Below are 20,792 nucleotides of genomic sequence, written 5' to 3'. Positions count from 1 at the left end.
TGTGGGTTATAAGAGTGACGTTTAAACTCACCATTCGATTAGGATAGCCTAAGAAACCCCAATGGTAAACTTAAATTAAGTTTGTTCCACCCTTCCATCCACTTTACAGTGTTCAAACTTAGAGAAAAATAATTTGAGAATTTAACTCCTAGATTCTGTAATTTTGTAGCCAATTAGAAAATTAGGCATCTAGTTTGTTTTGTTTGTTTTTGAATTTCGCACAAAGCTACTCGAGGTCTATCTGTGCTAGCCGTCCCTAATTTAGCAGTGTAAGACAAGAGGGAAGGCAGCTAGTCATCACCACCCACCGCCAACTCTTTGGCTACTCTTTTGCCAACGAACAGTGGGATTGATCGTCACATTATAACGCCCCCACGGCTGAAAGAACGAGCATGTTTGGCGCGACTGGAATGCGAACCCGCGACCCTCAGATTACGAGTCGCACGCCTTAACACGCTTGGCCATGCAGAGCCTAGGCATCTAGTAAAATATTCTTTAATTCTAATTATTCGATAATACTTTCTACTAATACTAAAACGGATACAAATCGTATAATTAACATGAAGTACTACGTAAGCTGGAATATTAAAAAGTCACCCGCTGGTACAGCGGTAAATCTATAAATTCACAATGCTAAAATTAGGGGTTCGATATCCCTCAGTGGACCCAACAGATAGCCTGATGTAGCTTTGCTATATGAAAAAACACACGACATTAAAAAAATACAAAATGTCCATCTATGTTTAAAGTTTAGAAATAAAATAAATACTAAAATCGTTTCTCTCTCAAGAAAATGTTGTACTTTGAAACCAATTATTCTGGATTTTTTAAACTGTTTTATTGTTATTATTATCCGGTCTTTAATTGGTTGTTTGTCTTTTATATATATGTCTTCTAACGATCTCTGTTACAACATCGAAGGGCCTGGCGCTTCGTAATCTAAGGGTCGCGGGTTCGCGCCCGAGTCGTGCCAAACATGCTCGCCCTCACAGCCGTGGGGGCATTATAATGTGACGGTCAATCCCACTTTTCGTTGGTAAAAGAGTAGCCCAAGAGTTGGCGGTTGGTGGTGATGACTAGCTGCCTTCCCTCTAGTCTTACACTTCTAAATCAGGGACGGCTAGCACAGATAGCCCTCGAGTAGCTTTGTGCGAAATTCCAAAACAAACAAACAATACAACATCGATCACGAATAATTGTTTGTTTAAAACAATTGTTCTAAACCTGCCATGTGACACACCATCAAATAAATGTGACAATCGTAGGGCCAAAAGAGAAGATTCAATGTTAAAAAACACAGAGATCTCAACTGTGTGCCACCTTGGTTATTGATAAGACCACCAATGTTGAATTGTTGGAACATATCATGACGAGACGATCTCTGGATATGAGAATAAAGTAATCTAAAGCCCGACGAAGAGCAAGGAGCTCAAGGACGTTGATATGAAGAGAACATTCCCATTCAGATCAACGATATCAAGCCTCCTGGCGATATACCTACGCTCCCCAGCTTTGAAGGGACGCATCTGTGAACAGATGTAAATCTGACCACAGAGAAGGAAGTGGGGCACCCACTGATGTATAAACCTTGTCCATCCACCATCTAAGATAATCCACAATGTAGAAAGGAAGGATTATAGGGGCATTCAATGGATTGTGTGCAAGGTTCCGTTGGTCGTGAAGGACACATTTAAGGGATTGCATGTCAAAGTGAAAGTGCAACCCCAGATCATGAAAATGTAAAGCTCAGGTTTTCACTACCCGACAAAGCCACTTCGAAGAGTAGGGAATGAAATTTGTATATCACCACAGGATGAAGAACCAAAGATAAGAACGAGATTGTTCCAATATGAAAATATGGAGATAAACAGTAGAGAAGTCAGTTTTGATCATCTAAAGACCCCTACAAAAAAGTCTATCAAAGAATAAGATAGGACCCTATGGTGAAGCATGGGATATGAATATATTGATTGAGGCAGAACAGTCTAATGTAGAGCTTTTGTGGAGCAAGAAACAGGCAAAACTTAAACCTCCAAATTGCAAGGAGCTGATTTAATAGCCCATTCCTTGAGGACTAATAGGTCATCAGATGAGAAATGGTAGGTTGTTGCTGGTATGAAGCCACCCTCAACATCTGAGGCTCCAGAATCGTGTCAAATACAAAATGTCTCAAAAACGGGGGGTCATCTGATGGACCTGTAGATAAGGGGCTAGGAGAATGGTCAGTAAGGATATAGCATAATGACTCAAAATATTACAACAAAAAATAAATCATGTTTGCAGGGCCAGAGCTTAAGACGATGGTAAGCCAATGTAGAAGTTAATGAGGACGTTTCCATAAGACTCCTGAAAGTTCCTGTGAAGAGCCTCTAAGGGGAGAGGCACTACAAAAGAATCATAAGGGTAACATGAAGTTGGGAATGCAGGGCAAGGGCAAGATAAATGGAAGAGTTGGGTCTTACCCCCAAATAGCAAAACCGAACCTAACAATTTTGGGTTTAAATAGGAACAGTTTGCTCTATGATAAAAGAGGATAAACTGATCCAAAACCCAAAGAAGAGATTGTTGGTTGGTTGGTTGTTTTTGAATTTCGCACAAAGCTACTCGAGGTATATCTGTGCTAGCTGTCCCTAATTTAGCAGTGTAAGACTAGAGGAAAGGCAGCTAGTCATCACCACCCACCGCCAACTCTTGGGCTACTCTTTTTACCAACGAATAGTGGGATTGACCGTCACATTATAACGCCCCACGGCTGAAAGGGCGAGCATGTTTGGCGCGACCGGGATGCGAACCCGCGACCCTCAGATTACTAGTCGCATGCCTTAACACGCTTGGCCATGCCGGGCCGCCAAAGAAGAGGAAAGATATTAATGCTGTCACCTAACTGGGAGGCGAAACGTTCACTATTAACTCAATTACCAAGGGGTGGGGGAAATTAAATAAGGTTGGAAGACAGAATAGGGAAGGAGGTGGGTCATAAGAAATAGGAGCAGTAGACAAAATGTCACATATCTAAGAAATAAATCCAATAAAGCCGATGAGAGCCTAACAGAATCCTCAGATAGGGCTTGGAAAGGCACGGCAAACTCTGTAAGGGGGATAAATGATCAAAGGAGACAACCTAGCCAGGTTCGAAAGGTTCAGGAGGAGGAAGGTTAACAGTAGGAGACAATGATTGTCTCTATTCAGTCTTCCTGTGAATAAAGACCAATAAATTTTGCAACAGGTTGTCCACACCTGTGGCCTGAAATATTGTATTAGACAAATGAGATCTACCCAAAGTGGTAATGTTTACTTCGAAAATTTTGCTTGATACCAAATAAACAAGAGAAATCTTTCGTGGCAAAACACTGGCTAGTCAAACACTTTTGAAAATAAAATGGAAAAAATATTGAAATAAAATAAGTTAAATTAAGTTAAACCACTTTGAGAAGTAGTGAATAAAAGTAAAGACGTTTGAACTCAAGCACTGCCAAATGAGTAGCGATGGTTTGGTCGTGATGAATAAAGGAAGTCACATATGTCACGTTACAGTAGTGGTCTTTTATTGATGAAGAGATGATGCATGATGATTTAAATTAGAGACATGTTGAAATCTTTTATTTCAATATGATATGCATTACAAAAAGTTCACATATAGAGGACAGCACTAAATGTTAACAGCTAATATTGTGAGAGGAGAAAAGACCATATCTGAAACACAGCTTTGTTCGGACACAATAAAGACCATAGGTTAATAAATATTAAAAATTATCTTCAACCTTATGTACTATCACTTTCAAGAAACATTCTTATATATAGTATAGGTATTTTTATTTGTTTTAGTGCAAAATTACAGACTAGGCTATCTGTGCTCTGTCCATTGTAAGGAATTAAACCCCAGAATTTTAGTATTGTAAGTCCATTAACTTAGCACTAATCAACCACGAGATATAAATAAGTAGTAATTGTATTGATCTACGTTTATTTGTTATTAAATACAAAGCAGCACAATGAGATATCTTCACCATGTCTACCACATAAATCAGTCTTTTATTTTATATGCTATAAGCTCTCAAGCTTATCACTGAGTTAACAAAGAGAAGTTATAGCAAAAAAAAAAAATTAAACCTATGTCTCTATAGAGATACATTATTATTATTATTATGCCTCTCGATTCCATGAAGGAACGTATCCACAATCGCTTGCGGATTCATTAACAGGCTGGTTTTTTAAGTGAGTAGATTGTTAGCCTACCGCACAACCCCCAACCAGGAGGAGAAATTTTAGCCGTCCCTAATTTTGCACTGTAAGACTAGAGGGAAGGCAGCTAGTCATCTTTTACCAACGAATAGGGGCGTGCATGTTTAGCGCGACTGGGATGCGACCCTTGGATTACGAGTCGCACGCCTAACGCGCTCGGCCATGCCGGGCACCATAGAGATACATACTATCTTTCTATTATTTCTTCTTTATCTTTTCTGTCTGATTCTTCCAAATACTTTTCAGTAGACCAACATTCCTTCACTTCTAAACAGATTGACATGAAGCTTAGAAGGGTTAGACCTTGTTCTAAAACGTGCAGGTGACTTTTAATTTTTGTGATTGAGGCCTTTTAAGGATCTTATGACGCCAAAGATCAAACAATTAAAAATTCGACTACTGTATAGTCACATTTACGATAATCAAAATGAAAATTGGCAAAGATAAACATTTTCACACATCCCATTCTTTGACATAAAAAAGGTTGGTTTTACCTATTTAAGTTTTTTCGGTGGAATCATATCTCACCAAATAGAATAATTTTAGAATTTTATGTAAATAATTCGTCCATATTTTGATGTGGGATTTGGTACAAATATACTTTCCTCTAGGTTACATATATGGACAAAAAGTCGACTTGCTCATTTCTAGTAATTATAGGACAGCCAAGATGCAACAAAAGCATCAGGATGTTACGACAATTACTAAATCCTATTTCAGCTAATGTATATGTCAGTTGATACAAAGATACCTGTTTCACAGGTCACATGTGTACATAAATGTAGGATACGCACATTTTTAGCCATCTTAAGAGATCAAATGGTATAATACACTTGTAATATTAGAGGTGTAAGTCAATTTCTTAGCCTTGTTTCAACCACTTTACATGAAATTTGGTACAAAAATACTTTTCTAGAGTTAAAACATACTGATAGACAAAAAATGTTGGAATGCCCATTTTTAGAAATTATACAGTCAAGATGCCACAAAAAGTATAATTTCAGTTTATTTCTTTTTTGACAATTACTTCACCATATTTCGACCAATTGACATGAAATCTGGTAGAAAGGTACCTTCTTACAGGTTTCAAGCCTTAATATAGATAGTTTTCGGTTTTTCTGTACTTTTCACAATTTTTCTGGTATCATCATTGGCAATGTTGGGATTTCATGATGGAAACCTATTGCATTTGCCCACAAATTTGACATATTTATTGTAAAAGGTGTATAGAATCGAAAACATTGAAACATCATACAGTTGGAACCTTTATGCGAACTACATTTATAAGTAGAGAACTTTTTCAGTCCTTAAATAAATCACAGTAGAGGAAACGTTAAAAAAAGGAAACTTCGAAAAAATCATTTACATTTTTCCCGACACTTCTCATAATTTTGAACTAAGAGCGAAAACTTAAAATGCTTTTTAACATTCTATTATTGTTCAGTACGTAAAGCCTAAGTAATGGGCAGTGAAAGCAAACAATCATGGAACAATTTCTGTTAATGCCACAAAGAAATATCTGTTTCAGCTTTGCACTAGCATATTTAAAATTAATTTTATTTTAAGAATAGCATGAATTAAAATTATCAAAAGGCATAACTAAAGAAGATTCTCTGGAAGTCTATCGAAGAATTTCTCTTTCCAAAAAATAAATGAAATCCCATTAAGTGTTTATTCCGACAAGGAATGTTTTTAATTATGATCGCTGAGCCCGTGCTAATAAAATACAAGTTTAAGGAAACTACACAACTTATATATTACTATAATTATTACAGTGACGAAATAGCCTTGTATTTTGGTTCTACATAACAGAAATAGAATATCAAATTAAACGTATATATATAAAAATGTGTGCGTGTTGTTATAACGTGTTCTAACCTTGGATGAGTTCTTTTGAATTACTTAAAAATAATGCCATGTCCAGTTCATGTAATGACACTGAATTAACTGACTCGCAGGTGAATAAATGTAATATTTCTCATTATCTAATTTGCACACATTGACAAATATATTTGTTTTCTAATTGCTAAATGAAAATGTTAGGTATTGTTTCATTACTACGTAATGACGGGTTCCTTCTATCAAACAAACATTAAAATATTAAAAAATACAGCTTACAACATGTCCTTGATTGTTTGAGTACAATAACTCATGCAGAAGCAAATGAAAAATATTGTAGAATTTTAATATGTAATTCAACCAATAATTTTTTTTTAATTAATTCGGCTCTTTCTGAAATTTACTTAACTCACTTATTTGTTTGACACATTTATTTGATATATTCGACCAATGTGGTTTTGGAAGTGTAAGCATGTTCAGGAAAAATGGCACCTAAAGTTACTACGAGATGGAAAGAAGATATTGAATATATTAAATCGTGTATTTCTGACAAATTTTCTTGTGTTAAGCACATCAGAAAATCGATTCATATCCCTCTTTCCCCTGTTTATATAGGAGATGAAGTTAAAGGAGTTCTTCACTTACTGAATTGTTGGAAACGACAGTATATCAAGAGGTACATTTTGTGCAGTCCAGTTTTAGGCCTAGCAAATGTTATTTTGGTATGATAAGTAACTTTAAAATATAATTTGATTCCAGGGCTAACAGTTAAATATAAAGTATATTCCAGACGTCTTTTTTTTTTTTTGTAATGAAGAAAACGTAAATTTAAGTGAACAAATAAAACGTAAATTTAACACAAAAAACTGACAGTTATAGAACTTAGACATAAAGTAATAAATACATTCACTTTATAGTTAGTATTTTATAAATTAAAAAACACTATAAAGTTAACACTTGACTAAACACTGGCCTGTCCTAACCACTACTTCATCAGACCCAGAGTCTGTGGTCTTTTTTTTTATCATCCCAAGATGGGACAGCAGTAACTATATGGATTTACAATGCTAAAATCGGAGTTCAATTCAAGTCGCTGAACACAGCAGATACCTTGATGGGGCATATATTTAAGAAAACAGATGCATAATCCATAATTTGACATTTTCCTTTGTATTTTTAGTTCACCTCTGTTTAGTTTGGGGAAAATTTCCATTATTGGAGATTTCTAACTGGACTGTACTAACACTAGAAAGTCCAGCATGAAAAACTACCAAAAATAAAATAATTTTCTATAACCATTATGTTTTAAGACAAAAAATTTTAAATTAGATGTTATATTTTCATGTATAAATATACAGAAATAAAAAAAGTGGAGTAATATTTGATTTACAGCAGAGATGACTGACATGGGTATTAAAGTTAAAATCACTGTACAAGTAACAAACTTTTAACCTACTTAGGTCATCATCAGGTTATAGAAAGAATTTGATGATGGCCTAAGTAGTTTGAATGTTGTTGCTTGTATTTTTAATTGAATTTTTTAATATCCTTCTCAGCCATTTCTGCTATAAACTTACTTAAAGTGGGTTCTAAGACATCATGAATGTTCTGTTTATTTTGGCACCAAAAAGAAACTCGGGCAGTAAAAAGGAAATGTTTGTTACCTAATTAACTTGCTCAATTAGTAAAAACTAAAAGAAAAGTCAGATGTGGAATTAATTAAATATACCTTTTTTATTTTATAGCCCTCTGAAAAATTATTTTTTTGTGTGTGTGTGTTTAGTAGGACTATGTCTAACCTTTCTAAATGTTACACCAATGACCTTATGTCTTACTGCTTTCAATTATTATTGGGAAAAAACATTGGATATAATTGCAGTGTTATATACTGTTAACAGTGGTAAGATTCTAAATTGGTGACCCTTTCACAGTTTCTCATCAAGGAGTTAAGCTTTTCCTCTTGGCAGTTTTAAGTTTGTGTGTAATAGCATATCTTAGGACAAAACTTGCATTTACCATCTTCTTTACACTGTAAAAAAGTTAAGCCTACTGCTTCAACCTAGTGATGTCATACCAATAATATTGGTGATCGTACTATCCGTGGGCTGACTTTTAACAGCTTCAAAGTGCTATGTGCTTGGTGTGCTTCATTTATAATACATTTTACAAAGAAGAATTTTGTCATACGTCATTTTATGTACAAGGCTTCAGTAATGGATAACAAGATGATGAACCAGGGATGTTTAAAGCTCAAATTTTTCAAAGTGGCATCTATTTAGGGTGCAAAGGGGCAATGAAACTCTGTAAGTGTAGTGAATGTTGGTATGATTTAAAGAAATTAATCCCCTCAGTGTGGATTCCTGTACGTGATGAAGGGACCTCTCAGAGAAGGTTTTATTCTTTCTGTTTACCTTCTCTGGGATCTAAACATCTACCCACGTGTTTTGCCATGCATAGTGACCAGTGAGAGGAAGAGAGGATCCTGATAGTTGAGGGGCCCAACTCTAACACACCACTTTGGCTTTGAATTCCTGTAGACGGGAGGCCTTGGGGTTGCCCCCCTAAGGTTAACCAAGTACCAGTGTTGGATGTTTTCAATGGGTGTTGTGGACACTGTATCTGATGGTGGTGTTTAGGTATAATGCTCACAAAACCCTGGTATTACTGCAGTATTCTTGTTTGGCACTGTAGTGCATCTCCTTGAAGTTATTCCCCATGCTACTTTGAATTTGTTGAGAGGGATTTGAAGAACATCCTCGAGTCGGAGATTCTCGCTGGTTTCTCTGCCAAAGGAGTTTCTGCAGTGAGGCATATTTTCACTTACAAAGATGGAATTGTGATGCCAACTGATGTCCTCATTTCGACATTTACATCACCATGTCCACCTGCCATCATCAAGGCAGGTTATCTTAATTGCAAGGTATGGCCATATGTTCCAAACCCTCTCATATGTTTCCAGTATCATTAGTTCAGTCACTCAAAGACATCATGTTGTGGTTCCTTGACATGTGCTCATTGTGGTGGCAAGGACCACAATGCTTGTAAGTGTGAAACAGACTCATTGCATTAAGTGTAATGGCTTTCATTCATCCTGTTTTTGTTCTTGCTCTAAGTGGTTGGAAGAAAAATATGTGCAGCATTTAATAATGATTCATAACATTACTTACCTCGAGGTTCGGAAGTTGCTGTCCACCACTTCATCTCAGACGTATGCTGCTGCACTTTGTTCCACTACTACAGTAGGAGTGCAGACTGATCTCTCTGTGCATCCAAAAGAATTGTTCTCAAACCAAATGAAAAGTCTTTTGACCTCCATAGTTAAGAAAGTTGATGAATCAACTTTAATGCCGATCTCTGTCCCTAACATTCATTCCAGCAAACTTCAAGATCCACTTTCTTTGGTTTCAGGTACAGGAATTTCCTGAGGTACATCTTCTCCTGCCTGAAGATGCAAAATGATCATTTGTTTACATTCTCAGTTGCTGGAACCTTCTTCCAACAACAGTAGCCAGCCCAACTGACCCAGGGAAGTTTAAAAAACAATATTTTTTACACTTTATTGTGAAACAGTATATACATTGTTGATGAGTTTCTTAGCATTGTGTTGTATTTATTATTAATAGTTATATATTGTTCCTATTGTTTATATGTTTATTTCTAGCCTTCAAGGAGTTCTTATTGGATTTCAGAACATTTCTTTTGTCCAGTCTCAAGGTCTTATAATCACAGATCAACCATTTATCCATCTTGATGTTGCAGCAGATTTTTATGTTTTTCAGCCTGTTGTAGGAAGCATAATTCGAGGAAAGATTAACAGGTGAGTATATTAAAAAAAATTATGTAAGATATCAGTTCAAAATCACTGGTGTCCATTACTACAAATATTTTATTGGTAAGTTATGTTTTATTTTTATGTCATGGTTTAAGAAACTGTATACCATGAATATGTTGATAACAAAAAAAAATGTTTTTCTTCTTTCTGATTAATGTTGACAAATAAGAGATGAAAAACTGTTTATAACAACCAGTTCCAATCAGACAGTCCATTTACAAATCTGGCTAGCAACAGTGACAGACAGAGTAGGAACATTTGACTGACAGTGTTCGTCAGTTCATGTCAGACAGTCCGCTTACAGATCTGGCTGTCCTACAGTGAAGAGAAGGGAAGTTTGACTGAGTGTTTGTATCTTGTTAAGTGTAACAACATTTGCTATCAGGTCCAACTGTAACATGAGTCCAAAAAACAAATTACTCACTTATGTATTACATGCTGTATTGATGTTACCCTAAATCCCTTGATACTCATGTAGAGTTTGTTATGTACCCTGAAAGCCTTGATGCTCACATGGGGTACATTACATATCCCAAACCATTTGATACTCGCACAGGAAATGTTGCATGGTCTGAATCTCTTGTTACATTTTATACCTCAAACCCCTTGATTCTGACACAGGATATATTATGTACCCAGAACTCCCTAATGTCAACATAGTGTAGATTATGTTCCTGCAGTTTTCACTACCATGGATTTGTTATGGTGTAAACATTGGTCAGCCTGTTTGTTTTCAAACATCACAGATATCTATAGTACGAGGTCTGTTAAAAAAATATGCGGACTGACGTCATAAAACAAAATGTACTTTATTTAGAAGTTACAGGTCTGGGACCCCTTCAAAGTACTCTCCTCCCCAACGCACACACTTATCCCAACGGTGTTTCCACTTGTTGAAACAGTCCTGGTATGCTTCTTTTGTAATGTCCTCCAGCTCCTTCGTCGCATTTGCCTTAATCTCGGGAATCGTCTCAAATCTTCTTCCTTTCATGGGTCTTTTGAGTTTGGGGAACAAGAAAAAATCGCAAGGAGCAAGGTCAGGTGAGTAGGAGGGGAGAACAGTGATCGAGTGTTTGGCCAAAAACGCACGAGTTCTGAGGGCTGAATTTCGCAGCAAAGTGGTGCATCTTCAATTTTTCGGTCAAAATCTCGTAACAAGATCCAACTGATATCCCACACTCTTCAACAAGCTCCCTGACAGTCAGACGTCAATTTGCCTGCACCAGAGTGTTGATTTTGTCGATGTGTGGGTTGTCAGTTGATGTGGAAGGACGTCCAGGATGCTCATCATCTTCAATGGACTGTAGACCATCCTTAAAACGTTCATGCCACTTGAAACATGCCGTACGCTTCATAGCAACATCACCGTAAGCCGTCTTAAGCATAGCAAAAGTTTCAGTCGCAGATTTTCCAAGTTTAATACAAAATTTCACAGCAAGTCGTTGCTCCTTCAGGTCATTCATTCTGAAATCCGCCAAACGAAAAAATTGCACTTCACTTAAAACCGCATAGCTGATACACAAATGAAGATATCTGCAATCGGGAAATGGTGTCGTAATCAGCTGATCTGTGCGAACCTAGCGACACCAGGCAGATTCCCCTGGAACTAACTGGAGCCTCGCAATTCAAATAGTCTGCGTATTTTTTGAACAGCCCTCGTATATACATTTATATATAGTGTCATACATATCTCACATTATAGTTCTGTCTTAATACAGTCAAGTACCGTACGTATCTCGTGTTATGGTTCTGTCTTGATACAGTCAAATGTCGTATGTAACTCTTAATATACATACATTTCATGTTTTTTATGTAGTTGGGTATTAATACAGTTGAAAGAATCGTATATAACTGTTGTTTGTTATGTAGTTCTACTTGATGTATTGATACCAGGCAGTTTATGTTTAAATATGAAGTATTTTGTTCACCAGATATTTTCCACACACACTTGTTTTGTGATGTGTTGTGATGACTTGTCCTCTTACTTTGAGAAGTAGGAATATTCCTGTCTATATATGTAGAGTAGGGCACTTGCTGTATAACTGTTACTGTAGTACTGTCAACTGGTGTGTTTTGTCTAGTACTTTTAGTCTTAGTTTGTTATACTTTTTTTCTCTTCTGTAAATTGTGTTTTCAGGAGATACTGTTTGTTTTTAGTTTCACATTTTATTTGTTTATTCATAAATTCTGTCATGCAGAGTCCAACAACATGTTAGTCCTGTAAAACCTCCATACCATTTCCTTTAGCGTTTGATCTCCAGGTGTTACTCATTCATTAGGACCAAGCAGTGTCACCAAGATCAGTGAGATTTGTTCACGATACTTTTATATTTAGTTTTGGAATAAGACCCTTAACTCCATTATGAAAGTTCTTATGTGCCCATTTTTTTTTCTTTTAGATTTAAGTGAATTTTTTCAGATGTTTCTTTTATTAAAGTTTTTAATATCTGTATCTGTATTGTTTCTGTTTTTGGATATGTTTAGCTGCTGCTTTTCTTTACTATCCCCTGAATGATTTTACCATATGATTACTTTCTCTTTCCTCTTGTTTCTTACTAATTTTTAAATAGTTCCTGAAGAGCTAAGATTGTTTGTGCATGTGCGGAATCAGTTCTCTAAATCCTTGGGAACATGGATTCGTCCATGTTGAAGCTTGGACTTTGGCTGCTGCTGTGTATAAATCCAGCTATGTAATGTTTATTTATCAAGTACATTTTGTGCATAAATGTAACACCTTATTGTAAAGAACTATAATTTCATTAGTGTATAAGTATAGACTGTGAGAAAGTGAAATTAAAAAAAAAAAAAAATTGTTTTTGCTCATTTCCAAAACATCTTGATACAGAAGGTGTTTAAAATACACATTACCCAATTATTTAAACAAGTTTCTGTTTAAATGCCTCTCTCATTAATGATATCCTAGGGTATACACAATGATCAAGTGAAAACTTTGGTAAATGAGGTGTAATAGAAGGTATATATTAGAGGTTGCTTGTACACAATGACCAAGTGAAAACTTTGGTAAATGAGGTGTAATAGAAGGTATATATTAGAGGATGCTTGTACACAATGACCAAGTGAAAACTTTGGTAAATGAGGTGTAATAGAAGGTATATATTAGAGGATGCTTGTACACAATGATCAAGTGAAAACTTTGGTAAATGAGGTGTAATAGAAGGTATATATTAGAGGATGCTTGTACACAATGATCAAGTGAAAACTTTGGTAAATGAGGTGTAATAGAAGGTATATATCAGAGGATGCTTGTACACAATGATCAAGTGAAAACTTTGGTAAATGAGGTGTAATAGAAGGTATATATCAGAGGATGCTTGTACACAATGATCAAGTGAAAACTTTGGTAAATGAGGTGTAATAGAAGGTATATATTAGAGGATGCTTGTACACAATGACCAAGTGAAAACTTTAGGTAAATGAAATAGAAGGTATATATCAGAGGATGCTTGTACACAATGACCAAGTGAAAACTTTGGTAAATGAGGTGTATAGAAGGTATATAGAGAGGATGCTTGTACACAATGACCAAGTGAAAACTTTGGTAAATGAGTGAAAGGATGCTTGTACACAATGATAAAGTGAAAATGTAAATGAGGTGTAATAGAAGGTATATATCAGAGGATGCTTGTACACAATGACCAAGTGAAAACTTTGGTAAATGAGGTGTAATAGAAGGTATATATTAGAGGATGCTTGTACACAATGATCAAGTGAAAACTTTGGTAAATGAGGTGTAATAGAAGGTATATATCAGAGGATGCTTGTACACAATGATCAAGTGAAAACTTTGGTAAATGAGGTGTAATAGAAGGTATATATCAGAGGATGCTTGTACACAATGACCAAGTGAAAACTTTAGTAAATGAGGTGTAATAGAAGGTATATATCAGAGGATGCTTGAACACAATGATCAAGTGAAAACTTTGGTAAATGAGGTGTAATAGAAGGTATATATCAGAGGATGCTTGTACACAATGATCAAGTGAAAACTTTGGTAAATGAGGTGTAATAGAAGGTATATATCAGAGGATGCTTGTACACAATGATCAAGTGAAAACTTTGGTAAATGAGGTGTAATAGAAGGTATATATTAGAGGATGCTTGTACACAATGATCAAGTGAAAACTTTGGTAAATGAGTTGTAATAGAAAGTATATATTAGAGTAGATTGAAAACTGTTACAAGTCAATCCTTTCTTATTTTAGGCTGAGTCCTGAACATGTTGGATGTGTTGCCCTTGGATGTATCAATGTTTCAATCCAGCTGACTCGTTGCTTATCACCAGAACTCATCCCTTACTTACGAGTTGGTCAAGAGGTCTTTCTAAAAGTTTCTTCCATTGACTTTCAGAGAAAGATTCTCCATATAGGAGGAAAGATAACAAATGAATGGTAAGCTTGGTTTAATATCTTGGTTACCAAGACTTGATTGTTATATACATGACTCAGAAGATATTACTATACCCTTTAAATGTAGCCATGATAGCCCTAACACTATGTATCAGGGTTGGTGACAGTTGGCTCAACAGTTTGATAGTTATAGGTGAGTACTGTAAAGGCTGTGTGATCCAATTTATACTCCATTGATTTTGGATAACATGCTTTATTACAGATGTCAGATTGTTTGTATTATAAAACATAGGTTACATGAAAATAAAGTTGATATGATAGTATAAACTCAATCTATAAAGCACTTTTGATTTTTAACAACTAACTCAACTACCACATTCTCACATTATCATGAAAAAGATCCCATGCTACAGTAATTTCAGTTTATATTATAATTTCCTAGACTCATGTTCAAACCCAAGACACCTCTGATACACTAGATGAGTTCTGTACTAAGTGAGTTAAAGGATAAATGCACTAGTACTTGTTAGTTAAGAACTTTTTAACAACTTTTGTTTATGTGGGGGTTTCCTTTCCAAATAAAGATGTAGTATGTCCATTAGCATGGTGTGGTTGTATTCCCCAATCTTTTGTTACAGGTTTTTCTAAAATAGTGCAGTTTTATACCAAATGTTATCATGTTATCATCTGGAAACACAATACTAAATTTTTTTTAATCTAAGGAGAATTAAGGAAAGATTGAGTTTAAGGGAAAGTTCCCTTTTTCCAATGAAAAAGACACCCCCTGTGTATGTGAAGCTAATGCAGATGGTTAGTCTTATAGGAACTGTGCATGTGTTCCAGGAAGGTATTTTTCTGTTTCTAGTAGTATAAAGAGTAATGGTTAATAGATTCTGTTTACAGATATAGGATGATAAGGGTGGTATTCCACTGTATTTAATAGAATAATTAACTGTTTCTTTTTGTAAGTTTTATGTATGAAAACTTAAAAACCTTCACTTACCAAACGTCATAATATTATGACTTCCTCTGGGCAGTTAATTCAGTTGATCAGAATTAAATTTATTAATGCCATGAAGATCATCAAATAATGAAAGTTATAGTTTCTGTATGTTCCAACTTTACAGGTAATCAAAATATTGTCATTATGATTTCTCTCTTATTATTCTAGATAGATTCAAGGTTGTTACTTTTAATAGGTCATGACTCACAAAAGTTATTAGTAAACTAAAGTTGGTGTTTTTTATTATTCCAACAATTCAAGTCTTGTGTGGAAAAAATGAGGTAGTTAAATGTAATCCACTGGGTTTTCATTACAGGATTGGTCAATCTGACCAACCATGTGACCTCTTTGTACTTATTTAAAGCCTAAATTGATCTAATACTTTTAACTTTTAGTATATCTTCACAAAATTTGGCAGTTTTTCAGTAAACATTACAAGTCTTTCACATACAGAAAGTCATATTTTTTAGTTAAGATGTTTTAATAAATTAAAATAAAGATTTGTCCATTTATACACTAAGTACTTGTTTTGAATAGTCTGTGTATAAAGTAATTTTTATGTTAAGTTTAAAAATACTTTTTCTCATCACAGAAATTTCCTTTGTGTAGCCCTAAACCTCCTAAATACATTTCAAACATTTTTTCAGTAAAACTTTATCTGTTATTTTCTCTATCCTAACACAAAATGGGATCAGACAATACATCATAACCATCAAAAAATAAAATCAAAATTACCTTTTCTTCTTTATAGAGTTTCAAATTGTAACATGAAACTACATTTATTTATCCTAAATAACTGTAACAATATTAATCTATTTATAATTAAATATTATTGTTTTATTCCCCTTTGATTATTCTTTGAATGGTACCCAACTACTACCCACATCGCTGTAAGTTGTAAATGTAAATAACTTGGGGCATGTGCAGCTCATGTTATGATATAGAATTACATTACCTTCTGCTTCCATGCTTGCTTCATGCCTTGTAAAACATTATTATATTATTATTTTTATTTTACTTAATCTAATCTTAAATAAGATAAAAAATATCCCTATTTTCACATTTTAGTTACATTTATAACAATAAATAAAGTACTTGCCAATGTTCTTTTTCTTCCTGTTATTTAAACCTACATTTTTATACTAATGGTAATAATACACTAAATTTTTATTTAATTAAATAATGTGCCAAGGAACATAGAATAATAACACAAAAATGTAGACAATTTTCCCTGCCTTTCACAATTTTTCTTTCTTTCTAATTATATGACAAGAGCTGTTATTAAGTTTCTCATTGGAATGTTGCTTGTACAATACTGAAATTGGCTGTTATCTGTTCAGAATATATTCTTATACAATGTCATCTGATAGATGAAACCATTGACTTTCTATTGGTTGTATGTACTATACAATTGAATGTAAGAGAGAACTATTAACATATTCTGAAAGAGAGAATGTGCCAGGTGGGTGTGGCAGGAAGGGTCTGATTTTCTATTGATAGTTCTTTAACCAAATAGAATTGAATGCTATAAAAATTATGGTTTGTCTGAGCAATGACAATTCTATAGTGAACAATTTGTTTAATTTCTTACTCTTTCAAGAGGTGGTGGAAAAAAATAGAGAAGATAAGATGTTAGAGAAAATATATCATGTCATGCTATGGAAAATTTAGGATTTCTAAAATTATTTTCTTTTATAATTAGAAAATTAAAATTTATATGCTTTTAAAATATGAATTATTAACTAAGATTTTATGCTATATTAATTAGTATAACACAAACAAAAAGTAATTTTATAAACATTTATCTTGGATAGTAAACAATAACCAGACTGATTTTCAAATTTGACTAATTGACCAACTCTATAGTAAAATTTTTTTTTTCAGTTAAAGATTGTTGATATAATAAAATAAATATATGTGCAGTACAACAAATATAAAATAAATTGTTTAAAGTTTGTTCTTAGAAATGATTATATGAAATAAAATAACTAATTGGCATTATAAGTGTTTTAAAAAGTTTCTCGTTTTCCCTACGTAAAGTGTATATTAGGGTAAATAACTAATGGTTTACTCTAGAGAAAATTTAAAAAAGAAACCAAATATTCAGTATCATTAGTAGTTAAATAATACTATTTAATTTACTATTATATGAATCTATGATATATATATAGGTATTGTTATTGTTACTTATGTTCTATGTTCTAATACTCTAAGTATTATGGTTACAGCATTAACTATTTAAAAAACAACCTATACTACTGAAAATTGTAATATGCATAAAATTTTTAGTTGACCTGAAGTGTTAACTATAACTGATGTTATGTGATATTGGGATATATAGAGAAAAGTTAAAATAGTTTAAAATGGAATCTTGGACTGTGGATTATAACTAAGTTATAATAGGAACAAAAGACAGTATTTTTAAAATAACTCTATTAATATGGTTTTATGGAACCTATATCTTTCCTATCTTGTTGCTACTGGCTCAGTTGTAGATTATTAGATGTTGATCAATAAGTTATAAAATTCATAACAAGTTTTGTAGATCTTTTGGTTCTTTTTTTTATCATATTTTTAATCTATGGTGAAACTGAATTTCAGTATTCAGTTCATGAAGGATATTGATCCCCATCCTCAAGTTGTCAATGGAGAGAAAGTCGTAAGTGAAGACAGTTCATCATTCCACTCCGTTAGTCACGATGACAACTCAACAGAGAACAAGAATGATCTTAATGCAGAAAATTCACTTATTGACTGTGGGACCACATCCTCGACAACAAGTTTACAAGATTCCATGGAGTGTTTAAACACAGAAGATGTTAGTAAACATAAGTCAGTGAAAAAGAAGGATAAACATAAGAAGAAAATAAAAACATCCCCCAAAAAATCTCAAATAATAAAAAACAGCTTAAGTCAACAAAGTTCCACTAGAAAAGATAAAACTAAAAAGCTGAAGAAAAAGAAACAAAACAAACTTGCCAAAAAGAAGTTAAAAAATGATTCATGATAGTGGACTGCAGTTAAAAATGAAGAAAAAAATGACATTGAAGACAAGAAGTTTTGTACATCCTGATGTAGAATCTAAAGATTTCTCTTAAAAGATATAAATAAATGAAGTTTTTGTTAATTTGCACCTGTTACTTTTGTCATTTATAGACATTTTATCTATATATATATATATATCTTCAATAATATTGGTAGGTATGTTTAATTTCATGACACACCTGTTATAATATGCAGTATTTTTTGTAGTTTTATTTCGATGTTGTTAATTATTCTTCATTTACTAAAACTCTTACCTAGCAAGTTACCACAACCTACTGTTTGAAAAACCACTGATCTAAGTTCAAACTTGGAGACAGTTTGTTCAAATAACCCTTGTGTGACTATTCAAAACAAACCGATGTGGTTTATTGTGACATTTCATTATTTATGGCAGACTTAGCAGTAAACAAAGATGGGATGTCTTTAACAACTAATAAACAAAATGATGCCAAATCAAACTTTTTGTGATTTTATTCAAAGTAGTGAGACTATTATAGGTAGTCATTTCATATGGGTAATACAGTAATTATTGTAATATATCATGTAAGTAGCAAACGGTTTTAATTTGAATTAATAGTTGTAAAGTAGCAATTTTACAAAATATTAACGGCTTAAAGAATTTAATACATTTTAATGAAATTATAGTGATTTATGTGTGAAATGTACCACAGTGTTTTTTTTAGCACATTACAAAATCAAATCGTGGCAATAAAACATTAAATTTCATATTTCACATTACAGGTTTTTGTAATTAATATTTCAAACTTACATTCTCTCTGCAAATTTGATCTAGTGTGAGCTATTAGTGGAATGAAGAGTTTGTGAAACTATTTATTCAAAGTATGTTATAACCCTGCTATGTGGTTTGAACTCAATATAAAGATAAAATTGGTTCTCCATTTGTTTTTAGCCCCCCGCTAGTACAGCGGTATGTCTCCAGATTTACAACGCTAAAATCAGGGGTTCGATTCCCCTCGGTGGGCTCAGCAGATAGCCCGATGTGGCTTTGCTCTAAGAAAACACACACACCATTTGTTTTTAATGGGATAATAATTTTATAGTTATAAAAAATATTAAACTATTTTTTTTATTTGGTTGAAAATCTGAAATCCTCTGTCCTTGGGAGACCTTGACAACTTAGTGCCTGGTGGTTATGGTGGTATTGAAACCTGTCACGACTAACTGCTTTCTCTCTAGTCTATCACTGTTTAAAATTAGGGATAGTTAGTGAAAATAAGTCCTCAAACAGCTGTGTTCAAAATTCAAAATATAAAGTTTTCTAACTTTTACAGTGTTTTAAACTTATAATTTATTTATTTCTGTTCTATCAACTTATAAAACATTTGTTTCACATAATTTGTGTTATGGGTTTGAATTACAGCAAGTTTAATAGGATAAGCAATTATAAACACTTTCAATAAACTTACAAGGAGCGAGTGACATACATAGAACACTTTCACAATTTTAATATAGGAAGTGTGGAAATTAATTACTTACTAAAGTAATATCTACATAAAATGTTTTAAATGTAATTTTACAGTTATGTTTAATGTTTTACACACAATCTCCAGAAAAACCATTTTAAGGGAATAAAAAAATTCTGTTGACAGTAGAATACTCTATAGATAATGGTCATGATAAAACAAGTTTTGATAACCAGTCTTGTTATTATATATATTTTTTATGATGGTGATGCTTATTTATAAGCAGTTTTTAAACATTTGTTTTCATTATAAAATGTTTTCAATTCATTCTTAATATTTTATTTCATTCTCTCACTACTGACAATTGAGTAGTCTTAGTGTATAGTCTTATACACCTATTTTATAGGTGTATAAAATATTAATGATAATATTGAATAACATCAATATTGGTTCTCAATTTGTTTATAAAAATCTTAAACATTTATGCTGGTACAACTTTTATGATTTATAATAATTTACTGATAGACATCAACTTGAACAGTTACAAGCTTACAAATTTTCTCATTGCTGGTGTGGATCTGATGTTAGAAAACAAGTAATAATAACACGAACTGCCAGATACTGTGTTAAGTCCACCAAGGAAAATTCTGGAGGAAGATGTACATCACAAAATGTGTTTGGACTCTAACAGTAGCAGTTGTCTTGAGTTATATAATTGTGTGGAACATGAACTGAAATTAATCACGTGAAATGAACATAACCTTTTCATCTCAGTGAGTATGCATTATAAATTTTACAGAAGAAACTGTTAGAGAAAGGTTACAAAATTATTTATTCATATGAGAGTTTGTGGGAAATGTGAAGTTTTGAGATCTGTGATATTACGTGTCAGAAGCTGGGAAATGTAGGTACTTAACAACATCTTAATTTATTTAACCACTTTATGTGGCTCATATAAATGTATTTTGTTGTGATGTTTAAAATGTGTAAATAAAAAGTATGTAAATAAAGCATTGGTTGGTTGTTCAAGAAATAACAAA

General features: G+C 33.4%; 1 protein-coding gene across 1 annotated transcript; it reads left to right on the top strand.

The window, feature by feature from the left end:
* Positions 1 to 6,499: 6,499 nt before the first annotated feature.
* Positions 6,500 to 20,792, top strand: Polr1F (RNA polymerase I subunit F). The gene is made up of 4 exons (XM_076476449.1): positions 6,500 to 6,757; positions 9,743 to 9,898; positions 14,137 to 14,322; positions 17,885 to 20,792. Exons 1-4 carry the CDS (start codon positions 6,567 to 6,569, stop codon positions 18,288 to 18,290), a joined length of 939 nt encoding a protein of 312 aa, XP_076332564.1. The 5' UTR covers positions 6,500 to 6,566; the 3' UTR covers positions 18,291 to 20,792.

This window comes from Tachypleus tridentatus, chromosome 13 (genome assembly GCF_004210375.1).
Source record: "Tachypleus tridentatus isolate NWPU-2018 chromosome 13, ASM421037v1, whole genome shotgun sequence".
In the NCBI taxonomy this organism is placed as follows: Eukaryota; Metazoa; Arthropoda; class Merostomata; order Xiphosura; family Limulidae; genus Tachypleus; species Tachypleus tridentatus.
This window is presented reverse-complemented; position numbering and strand designations above follow the sequence as displayed.

What these genes read in the sequence shown, in the direction of transcription:
- Polr1F (XM_076476449.1), top strand. Translation starts at nt 6,567, where the DNA reads ATGGCACCTAAAGTTACTACGAGATGGAAAGAAGATATTGAATATATT. An exon ending in ATTCGAGGAAAGATTAACAG is followed by an intron (nt 9,899 to 14,136) that starts GTGAGTATATTA and finishes TTCTTATTTTAG; the next exon opens with GCTGAGTCCTGAACATGTTG. An exon ending in GGAAAGATAACAAATGAATG is followed by an intron (nt 14,323 to 17,884) that starts GTAAGCTTGGTT and finishes ACTGAATTTCAG; the next exon opens with TATTCAGTTCATGAAGGATA.